The sequence below is a fragment of the Staurois parvus genome, unplaced genomic scaffold (genome assembly GCF_062004578.1).
Source record: "Staurois parvus isolate SC_StPar_1 unplaced genomic scaffold, SC_StPar_1.0 ptg000655l, whole genome shotgun sequence".
NCBI classification, from domain to species: domain Eukaryota; kingdom Metazoa; phylum Chordata; class Amphibia; order Anura; family Ranidae; genus Staurois; species Staurois parvus.
In genome coordinates, this window is record NW_028318451.1 from 1,496,439 (window position 1) to 1,513,546 (window position 17,108).

Here is a 17,108-nt window from a genome sequence, read left to right on the forward strand (position 1 = left end):
GATCGGTTCTGTAGGTTTGTTCTTAAGTTAAATTTGTATGCAAGTGCAAGTTAGAACAGATACTTTACTTCTTTTTTTTTTTTTGTTTTTTTTTGTGTGTAAGTCCAATAAAAAAAAAAAAAATAATAATTAAATTTTTTTGGATAGCATAGGGAAAGGTTAACACCCCTTTAACATTTGTTTTTCTGTGTCCCTGTTTAGAAGATTTCACCTCGGTTTCTGTCCCTGTGACAATTGGATTTTGAAAATTTTGGGTTATTGTGGAAACAAGGATGGTGATAAAGCGTCAACAAAGACACCTTTTTCCCATGATAACTCTTAGAGGAGTGAATTTTCCTTCCTATGGTAGGTTTCATCTTGCTTCCTCTTGCCTCCCTCCATTACAAAAGCTTCTGCTGTAATTGAGGTGGGTCCTTTGTTTTTACTGATTTTAAATAAAATACTGACTTGAACCTACAAATGCAGCAGATGCACTTTCAAGATTATCCTTATCTTAAGCTCCAAATCACACAATAGTAGATTTATTGCCATTATTGTAGTTCCCTGTGCTTCAACACCCTGGGACATGGAGAAGCTTCAGCAGTGGATTTAGAATTGTCTCCGCTAAAGAAATGTCTTTTGCTTGGGACATGGAATAAATGAATGCCTGTCTGCCACAGGGTAAGGAATGGCCAATAAGACCAGTTAAATAGGTGAACCCCATTTTATATTCCATAAACCGACAGAAACAAAGTCTTCAGCTGCAGCATGATGAGGATTAAAGTGGCTGTAAAGACTGAAAGTTTTTTACCTTCATGCATTCTATGCATGAAGGTAAAAAAAATCTGTGTGCTTCAGTTCCCCCAGCCCCCTCAATACTTAAATTGAGACTCATTGTGACCCAGTGATGTGACTGACAGCCTCCCGGGTCTGTCTGCCTGTCCCGGGTCTCTGCCTCCTCATTGGCTGAGACAGAAGCTGCAGCCATTGGCTCCCACTGCTGTCAATCACAGCCAGTCAGCCAATGAGGAGAGAAAGGGGACAGGGCCAAGCAGTGGCTATGTGTGTCAATGGACACATGGAGCAGCGGGTGCCCCCATAGCAGCCTGCTTGCTGTGGGGGCACCCAACAGACAGGAGGAGCCAGGAGAGCCTGCGGGGGCCCCGAGAACAGGAAAATCCAGGCTGCTCTGTGTAAAACCACTGCACACAGCAGGTATGTATAGACATGTTTATTTTCCTAAAAAAAAATGTAAAAAAAATTTACCTTTTAGAATCACTATTGTATGCAGTAGCGGTTATGGAAAGAGTTTTATTGGCCAGAAGTTAAAGTAAAGTTTTGTTTTGTTTTGTTTTTTTTAATTTTTTTCAGTTTTGGATTTGGTACAGAAGGATTAAGTTGTAGTTTTTTTTTTTAAGCATCTGTATCACTTTGTGGAAAATTCTCTTTGACAAGGCCTAAGCGGTCCATGAAGCCAACATACTGTACTATGGCATGACAAGTTGCTGACAGATACGCAGTGCAGGCAGCTAGGTGTGCCTGCACCAACCTGCAGAAGGTTTCAGTGCTCCAACTCTACCTAAATGCAATGCAGTTCTAATTGGACAAATCTTTTACACTTTCTGGTAGTGTTGGAGCTTGCCTGCTCCCTCTTGGCCCAATACATTTCTATTATTCTATCCCAATGGTCTCCAAATTGCAGCCCAGAGGCCAAATGTGGCCTTTTGCTTGACTGTATCCAGCCCTTGAGGCACTATTCCTCCCACTGATACGAGTCAGTATTCCTCCCACCGACAACAACAGTGGGGCATAATTCCTTCCCCTGGAACCAAAAATGAGGCACTGTTCCTCCACTAATATCAAAGATGGGGCACTGATTACTCCCACTGATGCCAGGACAATTTCTACCCCCAACTGGCCCATTTTATTTAGAAGGTTTGGAGACCCTGGTCTTGCCTATCACTTGTGTGATACTGCTTTTTGGGCATAAAAGAAACTGTGTGGGACCCCTATCTTCCTATTTGTCAAGTTGGCAAGCAAGTGTGCTAACCTTTGCAAGTTGGCAATCAATTCACATCACATAACTTTCCTTTAGAAACTTAGTTCATTTCAAATTTCCCAAGGCTACAAATTTTAACAAGTTGTGTTATTATAGAAAAACATCCTCAAATTGCAGAAATTATTTTTTTTTCCTGGACAATTTAGCCATATTTTGTACTTTATGTGAAGCAATGTACATTCAAGATTTTGATGAAAGGGAGTTTCACTGTAATTTTAGATAGTTAGAAAAGGTACATTTCTGCAATCATCTTGAAACAACCTTTGCCTTGTGCAGCTAATGGTGCTAAAATCCAAGAATCAAGCTTTAAGGCTAGTTTTATGGAGCAGATAAAGTCTATACTTCTTAGATCCAGATATGCAGCACAGATTATTCCCATTTATTATATAGGCTTCAATATTAAATCATTGGATGTATATTTTGAAGCATTAACCCTTTTTGCTGCCAATCCAATTTTTCATACTTATGATAAAATATACATTATGAAAAATTTACTGAAAATCACAAATACTATATAATTTCTTGAAGTAGTGGAACGGTGAAAGAAAAATTATAGTAGTCCAGATTTTGTATTTTTCACAATATAAATATGCTTACAAAACGTATATTTTCAGTAAAAGAAATACACACAAAGATCATCTAGATATTTTATCTCAAATGTAGAAAACCTAGACAGCATTTTTTAATAAATGCCAAATATACATAGCTTCAAAATCACATGCACTTGCAAAGAACTACAATTCCCAATTTTGTTAAAAAAGGAACACATTAAAACTTTACAACATATTAAACGATGGCCCAAAAATATTCTTTTACTTTTGATTTTTGTGGATACCTAAATGTTTTCATAATGCATGTTTTCTGCATATGTGTTCTAAAGGATTAGTTCACCTTTTGAAAAAAAAAAATAATCAATGCACATTTTTTTTGTAGGTAAAAAGTGCATTTATTATTTATTTATGTTCCCTAAGGAGCCTGCAGAGAATTGCACCCCCAATCAGGAAATTGTGGGTGCAATCTCAGGCTCCTGCAGACTCTCAGTATAGTTGTCTGCTTGTACCTCATACAGGCAGGCAGTTACCCAAGAGCAGGAAGATCAATGGACTACCAGAGAACTTACCAGCGTTCTTGTACTTCATTCATCAAGTACTTGTAGGCATTTATTTACAGGAAACTGAATGAATGATGTGGGCGGAGCCCCACGTGGCCATGCTGTTTTGAAATGTTTACAGTGGGCATCCAGAGAAGTTCCCCCACCCATTGTCATGAGAAGGGAGGAGATGCTGTAGAATAGATGAAACATGTTTTACTCTAAAAAAGGGTGGAACAGGTAACACATTCCAACGGTGAACTTATCCTTTAACTTTGTATATGTGTCTGCGTTTTTTTTTCTTTTCTTTTTGTTATTGAGCTTAGTTACTATCATAAAGGGTCTGACATACCCCCTATGTGATAAGTACATTGGCGGTTACCACTTATCTTTTATGGAGACATTAGGGAGCTAGGGGATCAGCCAATGTAGACCTGGGACTGGGTTGTAAAGGTAAAAGAAAACTTGTTGAAAGGGATGTCTAGCAATAGTGAACATCAAAACATGAAAGGAGATTTTTGTTGAGAAAAAAAACATTCCCCTCTGGGTGATCTATGTATATTGCAAGGATTTAACAAACTGTTGACGATTCCCCCTTTTGTTATTCTGAAGAAATGACTGTTTGTGTCCATGTGTTGAGTAAATCAGTATGGGCGTGGTTTCATAATTATCAGTTGCTGCACCTGCAAGGGTCTAAGGATGAAATTGGCCAGGTCTGCTTTCCTTTAGATGTGATTTAGATCTCACCAAAAATGATATTTTTGTTGCAGGGTATGCCAAAAATCTGACTTGTATCTTAGTGCAGATTTCTGGGAAAATCCGTGAGATAATCACTCAAGTAGGAAATTACATTTTCAGGGGGTGTTCTGTACACCAATTGTGTACAGAACACCTGTAGGTAGCCATATTGCATTACATTTTACAGAAAACTACAGCGTTGCAGATTGCAAAGGAAAGGCCATTTTTCATAACATTCAATTACAGTATGACTTGAGTCACCCTCGTATATGCTGTGTGTGTGGTTTTTTTTTTCTTCTAAATTTGCTAATTTTTTTTCCCACGAAAGTGGAGTTACCCTTTAAGCCAAATATTGTAAGTAAATGGAGAATTCAGCATGTTATTGAATAAACTAAGCAAAGTCTGAACTGGTTCTTATCTAACAAAACCCAGTTAGGATGTGCTTGCTGTTTAAGCAAAGAAAATGGAAATTAAATATCAAATGTATTTATTGAATACAGGACGTAGTGGTATAGGCCATGACGAAATGAAGAAAAGAAAAGCAGAGGAAAATCTAGAAAATTACAGGCAGAAGATTTCTATGCAGAAACGAGCAGAAGAACGAGCAGCTGATGATTTCAGGTAGGAGAAAATACTTTGTGCTTGTGACGATATATGCATGCTTGAGTGCCAGAGGCTTCTTAGGTAGAAGGACTAATACCATTAGGGACTTGCATGCAGATATTTTCCACCAAAGATATGTGCTGTTTTGTTTCTAGTGTGGCTTAAAAAGTGGAAGCTATTAACTAGGGCAATATTTAAAAAGGTTGTAAACCCAGATATCAGCCTCCCTAATAAGGGTGGGGCACACCACAAGCCACAGATTTATATACACGAGGAATGTATAAAAATGTATAAAAAATGTGGTGTTTTGTACCTGATTTTGCCCACAGGCTCAAGCACATACCAGACTTGTCACAATCTGCTCTGAAATGCTGAAAGGGAAGGCATGTAAAGCAATGTCACAGGTCAGGAGATGTGTTGTGGCTTATCTCTGCCCCCAACATGGGCCATGCTGTGGTGATATTAAGGACACCAATCACCTGAGAAGTAAGCCATGTATAGTAATACACTGCTTACTTACCTAAACGGGGGTTTACCGATCATAGTCTCCAAGGTCTAAAGAACTGAAGGCTCAACAGGTGATTTCTTGTAGAGGAAAGTTCTGTGTTGAAAAAAATCAGGGAACAGATGGAGAATAGATGTATTTAGGAAGGTTTTGATTGTTTGTTTTTGGGTTTAGAACCACTTTAAAACTCATGTTGCCTTTGACAATAATTCATGTAGGCTGCACTAATTTTCGCAAGCAATGCTTAAGCATCAAAAGAAGAAATTATCTTTTGAATGCACATGAAATTTTTCCAGAGAAAAATGGCATAAATGTATAATCATAAAGCAAATGGCATAGAAGAAGGCTCAGCAATTGGCCTTAAAAATATACAGTCTCTGTCCATGTAATGAAGCCCTAGTGAGGAAGTAACGTCTATTGCAATCAATAACCAGAATTGCACAATCTGTTATATAGCCAGCCCAGTAAACCTTTAGTGATCATGAGGTGGAGGGTGGTGGCGAGCCACACTCTCTGTTTCTTAGGGTGGCCTGAGGCCTCAAATAGAAGTATTGTTTGTAGGTTGATTATTTTTTAAGAAGTCAGGTTATACAAATTGGACATATAAAACACATTGTTCTTCTGATTATTGAGTATTGGTTATTGATTCACAGACATATTTTTTTGCCTAAATTTTCTTGTTTAGAGAGGCCTCCAGCCCTATTTTCAGTGCAATAAAATATACAACCATTTTTTCATGAAATCATGAAACTGTAGGAGGATCCAAATAAACTTATGTAGGATGGTCTTTTTAGCCACCAAAAAGATAAGGAGTTGTTTTCAGCCTTTAGAAATTTGAGTTCTTGGGAAACCTATGCCGATGACTGCCCATTCATGTAATAAAGGTAGATAATTGACTAAATGCAAACTTTCGTAGTGGACCACAGTTGCCTAAAATTACTTGATCTTGGAATGGGTTCAAAATGCTTTGGTAAAAGCCTGCATCCGAGTGGCAACATTTCAACGAAGAAGAGAAGGAGCTTAGACCCATGAGGTTGGAACAATGTGGAGATATATAATATTAGAGTGATGGTAAAATCAAAGCATCATTTCTGAATACATTATGGCCTTGATGGATCTCCAGGACAAACAGAGAGATTGCAAAAGGGTGTTTGTAAGAAAAATCAGGAAAGGCACAAGTCCACTTTGTAAGCCCATTCTCAGTCTGAGAGTAGTTTAGGGGTTCCTTGAGAAAAAAAAGCATAGAAAATAGCATAGAAATTGCATGGCGATCATGGTTTGGAATATTGCAAAAGGGTAGCCAGTGGGTTTATCCAGCCCTTGTGGAACAAGTTTTTAAGGCTCCATGCACACTGGGCGTTTTAATAACGCTGGTAACGTTAGCTGTGTAAAGTCACATTAAAACATGAGTTTTTCAGTGTTTTTGTATTCGCGTTTAGCTGCATTTTTTCATGTCTTTTTTAGAGTTTTTTTTAACCAAGAAAACCATTTTTTATTTAGTCAAAAAAACATCCAAAAACGCTGGTTTACTGCGTTTTACCGCGTTTTTCAGTATTAAAGCATTTTTACAGCTAAAACACTGCTCTAGAAACCCACTAGTCCAGGGGTTTTTTTCCTGCCAAAAAACGTTTACAGTCTGTGTGCATGGACACATAGGATAACATGCTGGGGAGTTTACTGGCTTTAGAAAATAACATCAAAAGCCAAAAACAGCAGCTGTAAAAACTTCCAGTGTGCTTGAAGACTAATTGTTGCAGTAATGTAAGATTTCCCTTTTAAAAAAAACAAAGGGCTTGTTGAATAAAAATGGAATCTTTTTTTTTTTTTTTCTTGAGTGGCTGCAGAAGAGGGGGTTGCGTGGTGGTCACGTTCACTAAGATTTTAATGTATGGATGTCTGCACTCTGTCATGATTTGAGAGCAGACATTTCTGTGGATTCTAATAAGACAGGGCTTTGCCAAAGTTGGAGAAAGAGAGAGGTATGACTGTTTAAGAGATGCTTACCAATTCCGTGCCAGACAAGCCATGCAGTATACAAGAGAGGATTCAAAGACCTCTCTGGATATAAAGGCTCCTTTTGAAAGTGGATAAGCATAGACTAAATTAGCATGTGGTAACATATTTTGATCAAGAGAAGATTCCATTAACAGTGATATACTATGAATCCATTCTCTTGTATACTGTATCTCGCAAGTCAAACCAAATTTATGCAATTTAAGACCAGGCAAATATTCCACCATTGATTGGGTGGTGCTGTGAGGTAAAAAAAAAAAATTGTCAATCTGATTCAACCCTAATTGAACTCACGGAACACCTCACCCGTAAAGGCTTTTAAGGTCAGTATCTTTCAAAAGAATAGAGAGGGTTTGTAACAAGTTTAGGGGGAAAAAAAACACCGTAAAACTAGTCCTAACCGTGTATGATACGTTAAAGTGGTTGTAAAACTGAGACATGAAATATGATCAAAGGATATCCTTCTATAGTGTGTGCTTGTCTCAAAAAAGAGCACTAAGTGTCTTTTCTGTCTGCTGCTTTGTTCCTCTGCTATAAGCATAAATCACGTCTGATAGGTTTTCCTCACAATAATAGAAAAATGGTAACCCAGGAGGGGCCTTCTAGTAGATATTCAGCTTCAGCTCTGTTCCTGTGAGCTTTGTGGAGGGGTATGTCACTTTTTTCCAATCAGCTCTCACGAAGATCTGCAGAGTGTAACTTCAGCTCTATGCCCCCTTTTTTTCTGAACTCTTAGAAAAGCTTTATAAAGTCAGTACCTTGACAATTTATAGAGAAGTGAAGACTGCAGATACACAGGCACAACTTAAAGCAGAGTTCCACCCAGAAGGGAAAATTCCGCTTTAACGTTCCCTGTTCCCCATTAAGGATTGGCACCTTGGGGGAGCGGGTACCCGAATTTGACAAGTGGCTGCTCCCACTTCCGCTGTGATCTCCTAGGCGATCAGAAGCGGAAGTTGTCCTCCCTCCCCATAGTCTTCTGGGACATGTGACAGGTCCCAGAAGACTAAGGGAACATTCAAAAAGCGCAGCGCTTCTCGCGCATGCGTAGTTAGCACCCGGTTGTGAAGCCACAAGCTGTCACAGCCGGGTGCCCACAGTAAAGATGCCGGCGCCAGGGAGAGAAGACGGCCGGTGAAACCAGCAATGGGGAGGACACCGCTGGACCGAGGGACAGGTAAGTGGCTGTATTTTAAAAGTTAGCAGCTACAGCTTTTGTAGCAGCTGACTTTTTTTTTTCCCAGCTATAACCCCTTGACGCCGGCATCACACCAATATGTGGCCTAACAGAACTGGGCTTTTTTCCGTGGGGGCCGCATACTTGCGTATCTGTCTTTGTGCTGGGAGCGTGCCGCACACGCGCTCCCAGCACAACGACCGGGGTGTCACTGAGAGCCCCGGGTCCCATTCTAACAATCGGCTATCACAATGATCAGTCACTGTATAGCCTGCCCCCCCCCCCCCCGTTCTTTTTTCTCTATGAATGGAGGAGAGAGATGCATTGTATTGCTCTAACTCCTGGCATAGAGGAAAAAAAATGTTTGTTTGAAAAAAAAAAGAAAAGATAAATAATAGAAAATAAAAGAAAAAAATACAAAGTTTGATCTAGTTCATTGCCAGGGTAAGTGTTTGGGTCAGGGTCAAAGGTCAGGAATTTATGTATTTTTTTAATTGGTGTCTGTGTGTTTTAGATAAAACAGAATGCGCACTATTGTTTCTGGGCTGTGCTATGGGTACAAACAAAAAATAACATACACATATATGGTATCGCTGCGATCATCAAGAGCTGGAAAATGTATTTTGTGTTGTTCTTTGGTGATAGGTTATTGTAGTAACAAGAAACACACAGCTAAATTAAAAAACTAATTTTTTTTTTACTATTTTGGGCCAGTTTTCCTTTGATAATAAAAAAAATCAGGAGATATCCATTACCATTTACCACCAAATGAAAGCCCAATTTGTCCTGAAAAAAAAAAAGTTATAATCCACCTGGATGTACAAAGTAGTTGTGATGGTATGTACAGTTTTACTAACACATGTCAACGTTGGAAATTGTGCTTAGGTATTAAGATTTGTTTTACCCTTAGGCGTGAAGAGGTTAAGTAGGGAGATTTGTTTCATCTGTGTATCCCGAGGCCAGTCACTTCACTAGACTTCTTTATGCTGCCTTTGTGTGCCCTACAAAATTGACCAATAATTGGGCATGGGTTGTTTGTCCTTTTTCTCTCTTTCTTGCTGCACAATGTTCTCTGAATTGTAAAATTGTCATGCTGTTCTGTAGCTGCTGAAGGTTTTACCCCCTTCATGACTAGACCATTTTTTGCTATACCGCCTTGCGCTACTTTAACCGGTAATTGCGCATGCAGCGCCTTACCCGAAATAAATTTATATAATTTTTTCACACAAATTGAGCTTTCTTTTGGTGGTATTTGATCATCCACTGGGTTTTTCATTTTTTGGAGATAATAAAAGACTGAAAATTTGGAAAAAAAAATATTTTTTACTTTCTGCTATAAAACGTAGCCAATAAAAAAAAAATGTTTAAAAATCAAATTTATTCATAAATTTTGGTCAAAATGTATTCTGCTACATGTCTTTGATAAAAATAAATTCCAGTAGGTGTATATTGATTGGTTTGCATGAAAGTTATAGCACCTACAAACTATGGTGTATATACTGTATATTGGAATTTAATTTTTTATATTTAGACTGAGATCGTGTGGAGAGCAATCTGACAGTGACGCTGGGGGAACTGATTAATTGCCATTGAAATCACCAGTGTCATTGATACAGTGATCAGTGATAATATTCTACACTGTCACTGTACTAATGACACTAGCTGGGAAGGGGTTAACATCTAGGGCAATCAAGGGGTTAAATGTGTGTCTAGCTATGTGTAATGTGTGTAGAGTGTGCTGCTTTTACTAAGATATCTAATTTTTTTTCAACCCTCACAAACTATGGAAATATTTAAAAAAAAAAAAAAAAGTATATATTTAAAGGATAAGTTCAGTTTTGGGAACATGTTACCTGTTCCACATGTTTCTAGTGGGGACCATGTAACATGTTCCCAATGCTGCAGTAGCCGCCGCCCATATGGGCAAGCAGATATACTGACAGATCTGCAGGAGACCTGCATGACACCAACAATCTGCTGATCGCTGATGCAATGCTTTACAGGCTCCTGCAGCCAAAAATAATAAATGCACAAATTTATCTGCAAAAAATATGCATTTATTATTTTTGTGCAAAAGGTGAACTTATCCTTTAATTCTTATTTAATGCATAATGTCAATCATTTTTATATCTGCCAGTAGGTTAGGTTTAAGCTGTATTAAATGCAGTACAGGGGATGTTTTTCCAGTTTTTTGAAGTGTAGGAAGACATTAACTTTCCTGAGCCCTGTCTCTGTAACTAGCTAACAATGACTGAGGGAACATGGAAGAAGTGGGGAGGGCCTAACTAGGACTAAACTAAGCAGCTCTAAACAGTAGGGGGGGTCGGGGGCAGAGGAAAATGCCAAAATCACTATGGTAACCAAGTTCTAGCGATTAGAAACTTCCACTAGATGTTAACATACTTATAAACAATAACAACCCCATTCAGTTCAAGACATAAATATATGTGACTGGGGCACAACATATAGAATATATAGAATATACATTTCTGTTTGAGAATTGCTATGCTTTTTTCTGGTTAGGTGTTGTGTACAGCTAGAACTATTTAACTTTAGAACCGACAGTTGGAAGAACTGAGATAATGTTACAAGAAGATATAATGTATCTGAAAAAAAAATGTAAGAGCATGGGAAGGCATTTCTGTAGTTTTTTTCTTTGTTTTTTTTGGGGTTTTTTTTTCAGGAAAACAAGGCGTGGCTTTTCTTCATACTTTAGAATACATTTTTCAGCTCATGATGGAAATACAGTCCTTTTGACATATTTTCAATTGCAGACTGATAGCCTTGTTTAATGTAGTGTTCAAAACTAGCACCATGACACGTTTGTTTAGCCCACAGCTAAAGAAACTTAGTAAATCAATGAGCTGACAGTTTCAGGTGGATGTGCCATTTCTTTCTTTTTTTCAAGAAGAGAGTTGGGAAGTCTGTGTTACGTTCTGTAATGTTTAAATGAGCTTTTTCTCTGAATCGAACCTTAAATTATAAATAAATATATATATATATATATATATATATATATATATATATATATATATGTATGTGTGTGTGTGTACAAAAGTTTTAGGCAGGTGTGTAAAAAATGTTGTAAATAAGGAAAGATTTCAGAAATAGAAGTGTTAATAGTTTATTTTTTATCAATTAACAAAATGTGACAAAAAAAAGGAAATTAATAGAAAATCAAATCAATATTTGGCATAACCACCCTTTTGCCTTCAAAATGGCATCAATTCTTCTGGGTACACTTGCGCACAGTTTGTGAAGAAACTCGGCAGGTAGGTTGTTCCAAACATCTTGGAGAACTAACCACAGATCTTTTGTGGATGTAGGCTGCCTCAACTCCTCTCTGTTCATGTAATCCCAGACAGACTCCATGATGTTGAGAATAGGGCTCTGAGGAGACCAAACCATCACTTCCAGGACTCTTTCCAGGATCTTTTTCACACTGAAGATTATTCTAAATGACATTGGCTGTATGTTTGAGGTCATTGTCCTGCTGCAGAATTAATTTGGGGCCAATCACATGCCTCCCTGATGGTTTGGCATGAAGTGTCTTCCTGTATTTCTTGGCATTGAAGACACCATTGATCAGGCAGCATTGACTACCATAGATGCAGTGGTTAGCCAAGGAAACCTAATACAGCAGAAGAGACACATCATGCTTACTTCCCTTCGACATCGGAAGATGTCCAGCAGTGCTGTCAGCACAGAACAGGCGGGAAACCTGTGGGAACCAAATACACCCATCTGCTGTCTGGAGAAGTCTGGCCAGAATTGGTCTTCATGGAAGAATTGGCGCCAAAAGCCATACCTCCGATGTGGAAACAAGGCTAAGTCACTCAAGTATGCACGAAAACATAGAAACTGGGGTGCAGAAAAATAGCAGCAAATGCACTGAATTGATGAGTCAAAATGTTAAATATTTGGCTGTAGCAGGAGGCAGTTTGTTTGCGAAGGGCTGGAGAGCAGTACAATCATGAGTGTCTGCAGGCAACAGGAAAGCATGGTGGAGGTTTCTTGCAAGTTTTAAGCTGCACTTCTGCAATTGGAGTTGTAAGTTTGGTCAGGATCAATGGTGTCCTCAAATCTAGGGCGCAGCTTTGTGACCTCTGACCCAAGGTGCGCGGCCAGCCCTTTTAACTTTGGGTAGTTGCCCTTTTTTTGCCTGCCAACACTGTTTTTAGCCCTGCGCCCTCCTCTAACTGGGTGGTCTGTGGGGGCAGAGGTGGTCCAGTATATATACATAGTTATTCTGGCTGAAAAAAGACAAAAGTCCATCCAGTTCAACCATTAAAAAAAAAAAAAAATTATAATCCTATACCCACCGTTGATCCAGGGGAAGGCAAAAAAAAGCCCAACAAAGCATGATTCAGTTTGCTCCTGCAGGGGAAAAAATTCCTTCCTGATCCCCCGAGAAGCAACCTGATACTCCCTGGATCAACTTTACCTATAAATGTTAGTATCCAGTTATATTCTGTGTATCTAGGAAATAATCCAGGCCTTTTTTAAAGTAATCCACTGAGCTGGCCAGAACCAACTGTTCAGGGAGTCTATTCCACATTTTCACAGCTCTCACTGTGAAGAAACCTTTCCGTGTTTGGAGATTAAACTTCTTTAACTCCAGACGTAAAGAGTGCCCCCTTGTCCTCTGTGATGAGGGTGAATAGTTCACTATATGAGCCACTGATGTATTTGTACATGTTGATCATATGCCCCCTAAATCTCCTCTTCTCAAGAGAATAAATTCAGTTCCTCTAATCTTTCTTCATAGCTTAGCTCCTCCATGCCTCTTTTCAGTTTGGTTGCCCTTCTCTGTACTTTCTCCAGTTCCCCAATGTTCTTTATGTGAATTGCTGCCCAAAACTGAACTGAACTGCACATTCCAGATGAGGTCTTACTTGTACAGGGGTAAAATGATATCTTTCTCTGAAGTCTATACCTCTTTTCAATACAAGAGAGGATTTTGCTTGCTTTAGAAACCGCAGCTTGGCATTGCATGCCATTATTAAGCTTGTGATCTACCAGAACTCCCAGATCCTTCTCCACCATTGTTTCCCCCAATTGTACCCCTCTATTATGTATGATGCATGCATATTCTTAGCCCCCAAGTGCATAACCTTACATTTATAAACATTAAACCTCATTTGCCACATAGTTGCCCAATTAAACCGTGCATTGAGGTCAGCTTGTAAGTTGAAGACATCCTCTAAGGACGTTATTCCACTGCACAGCTTGGTGTCATCTGCAAGGACTGAAATGGTATTTTTAATCCCAGATCCTATATCGTTTATAAATATATCAAAAAGTAAGGGTCCCAACACTGAACCTTGGGGTATGCACAGTTCCCTACGAGAGTTCTGCAGAGGGACATCCTGTCCACATGGGCCCAATCCACAGTCCACCTAGACAGCCAACTTTGTCTGGAACAGTCAATGAGGACCTCCCTCCTATGATGGTTTCCAGTCCCCTGCTCTGTACTCCAGGAAATCCTTTTTTCTGGTCGTCACACCAGGGTCAGCCTATTTGGCTGGGCAGAAGCCCTGGCTTCGGGATCTGTATAAGGCCATTGGACTCCCAAGGGGCTTGTTTGTCCTTCACTGTCCCTGAGCTGCGAGCTATCTGGTTGTCTCGAGCACAGGACGAACCACCTTCAGTGGCTCCTGATCAGGTTCCAGTTGGACCATGCCATCGCAGTGGCCTATATCCATCATCAGGGCGGCACGAGAAGGGTGGCAGTGGTGCTGCTGCATTTTGTGGAGGTGGAACATCAAGTTCTGGTTCTCTCCATCACCACGCACTCGATATCACAGCGGTGAGTATAGTCTGTGTGTTTCACACACAGGAGATTGCTTAAGGCTTTATACTTTTTATGGCATTGTGAGTGTAACGTTTTTAAAAATATGAATAAAAGGTGATAAAAGGATAAGGCACTATATGCTTCTTCTTTCCATATGCCTCATACTGAGGAAAATTAGGGTAAACGAAGAACATAGAAATTTATTCCTATCCTACACCTACAAGAGGGAGATATCCATGTAACCAAGTCCCTGTAAGGCAGTGCTTCTCAATTATTTTCTGTCATGCCCCCCCTAGGAAGAAGAAAATATTTTGCGCCCCCCGCGCGACTGTAAATAGTATCATTTGTCTATAAAATTGTTATAAGTACACCTCTGCATAACACTGTATCCTTATTAACGTATAAGAGAATAAAAAAAGAAAGAAATGTGGATCAATTTACAACAAAGAATAGCTTTATTAACTGTAGCAGAAAAGATTTAAAGTGCATTAGAAATTCAAAAAAAATTAAATCCTTAATTAAACTATAAACATTTTTTGATTGGACATGTCAAACCATATGATACTGAAAAAATACATAAAATCAATAAATAATAATGAATTCAAAGCGATCACCAACATTTACTTAGGACCTAATCATTGGCGCCCCATCATTGGTGTCAGTGGGAGGAATAGTGTCCCAACATTGGTGTCAGTGGGAGGAATAGCGTCCCATCATTGGTGTCAGTGGGAGGAATAGTGTCCCAACATTGGTGTCAGTGGGAGGAATAGCGCCCCATCATTGGTGTCAGTGGGAGGAATAGCGCCCCATCATTGGTGTCAGTGGGAGGAATAGTGTCCCAACATTGGTGTCAGTGGGAGGAATAGTGTCCCAACATTGGTGTCAGTGGGAGGAATAGTACCCTGTCAGTGGGGAGAGGAATAGTGCCCCATCGTTGGTGTCAGTGGGAGGAATAGTGCCCCATCGTTGGTGTCAGTGGGAGGAATAATGCCCTATCATTAGTATCAGTGACACCAATGATGCGGCACTATTCCTCCCACTGACACCAATGACACTTGCTGACCCCTGTTGCAGTATGGTGCTGCTGCAGCCAGCATATGTGGTTGCAGCAGCACTTCTGCACTGCACACTTACCGGCTTTTCCCTCACTCAATTTTCACGGGTCCGCTCGGCTCCGCCTCCTCGCCCGTGATTGGCCGCCTGTGTACCTTTCCTGAGCTACAGTTCTGGCGGCCAATCACCGGTGAGGAGGCGGAGCCGAGCGGCAGGAGTGAGGCAGTGGCCGGAGTGACGGAAGGAGCAGCGCTTCCTGGATGGATCATCGTGGGAGCCAGGTAAGAGACAGCAGCCCTCTGCCCACCCCTGTACTTAGTGTCCCTTCTGTCGGAAGGGGGGCGGACGGCGACGCGCCCCCCTTGACGCGCCTCACTATTTGAGAAGCACTGCTGTAAGGAGAGTTTAACATTAAGCTAACCCCGGTGGAGAAAATGGAGAAGTACACCCGTTGATCCAGCGTATCATCAATTAAGAGATTAATCACCCTATCTTTTAAAGCAAAAGCTATGATTGCCTAATTAACAGTTAGACTTCCTGTGAGGTGAGCGCATAATAAGATCTTTTACCTGAAGAGCACTTTATTTGAAGAGAAGCACTTTCACTCAAGAGGAGCACTTTTTTGTAATGGACTGTAAATTTATCACTATATGAATTGATTTATGTGATATATTCCTTGTTTAATTATCGTTCACTTTATTGATATATAATTTTTAAAGCACATATAAGAGGAGCGTGGCACTATTGGAATATAACTATGAACTTGGCCTTTAACCTTTTGCAGACGTGTTAATAGCTTGCATCTCCAATGCCTGGGTGCGGAAGGTGGTATCGGCTGGAGTTTCTCTCCCCCTCCTTGGTTTCTCACCTTCAACCATCTATGTAACAGCACAGCTTAGCAGTTCTCCATTCTGGCCTTCTGGACCAAGGTGCCATTCCCGCAGTTCCGGTGGCATAACCATTCCAGGGGATTTACCTACTTCTGTTCACTATTCCCAAACCCAAAGGGGGCATATGTACTATCTTCTCAAAGCCTGTCTTCAACCTAGCATTGAAATTCTGCATGGATTCAGATCATTGCTTCCCTACCAGATCTTTGCTTCCCTTCACCAAGGAGACTTTCTATTTTTTCTGGACACCAAGGACACCTACCTGGATTTCCCCATCTTCCCAGCACATCAGTGTCTACTACGTTTGATTGTGATGACCCTGCACTACCAGTATGGGGCCCTGCCCTTGGCACCTCAGGTGCTCCCCAATGATACCTACTGTATGTTGTGCTCGCATGGCATCCTCCTTTGTGGGATACTTTGACAGCTTTATGGGGAAGGAAGGGAACAGTCAGCACAGGTTTTGTCAGACAGGATAGCCTTGACTGTCCAGATGTTACAAAGGTTGGGATCCTAAACCATCCAAAATCTGTCTTGGAATCCACTCATCATTTGGGATGTCTAGTCTAGTTTTCAACACAACTCGGGCTTGAGTGTTTCTTTCACAAGTAAAAGTTCATAATTTATTATCGCAAATTCAAGCTTTCCATTCCAGGAGTAATCCCTCTTTGCCCAGTTTTACTTTATTCCGCTACAACCCAACATCCTGTTGCTTTTGGGACAAGGCAGACAACTTCATGAACAGACCTATTTATATGCACTGAGGACCAAGTTGTCCCTGGCTTGTTGGCTCAGAATTCTGGTCCTGGAATCAAGGACACCCTTCCTTCCACCTTTTGGAGGATCTTCATTATTGGTGCTAGCCTGATGGGCTGAGGAGCAGCCCTGAACATCCTGTCAGTGCAAGGGACTCTTAAGAGGTCAGTTCACTAAAGGTTAGCACATGCAATATGAAGGTAACGTGACTCATTTTTCAGAAATATTGCATGAGATCATAAGAATTAATTTATCAAAGTAAAATACCGAATGTGAGGTAAATATGGCACATTGGTTTAAAATAGTGAGATAAATACCTTAAAAAAAAAAAGACATAAGTCAATAAAGTCAATTCATTAAAAACCTCACACATTCATTCTTTATCACTCGCTGTTTGCTGGTGGTATTTTTGAAATGTAGAAAATAACATTTCGAGGAACCCTGCACTGGC

General features: G+C 40.1%; 1 protein-coding gene across 1 annotated transcript in view; it reads left to right on the top strand.

Moving 5' to 3' along the window:
- Positions 1–17,108, top strand: part of GPATCH11 (G-patch domain containing 11) — an 84,721-nt gene that overhangs the window by 25,631 nt on the left and 41,982 nt on the right. Inside the window, exon 4 of the mRNA XM_089694199.1 lies at positions 4,367–4,487. Coding sequence (XP_089550325.1) covers positions 4,367–4,487 — 121 coding nt within the window. The remainder of the gene's footprint in view (positions 1–4,366; positions 4,488–17,108) is intronic.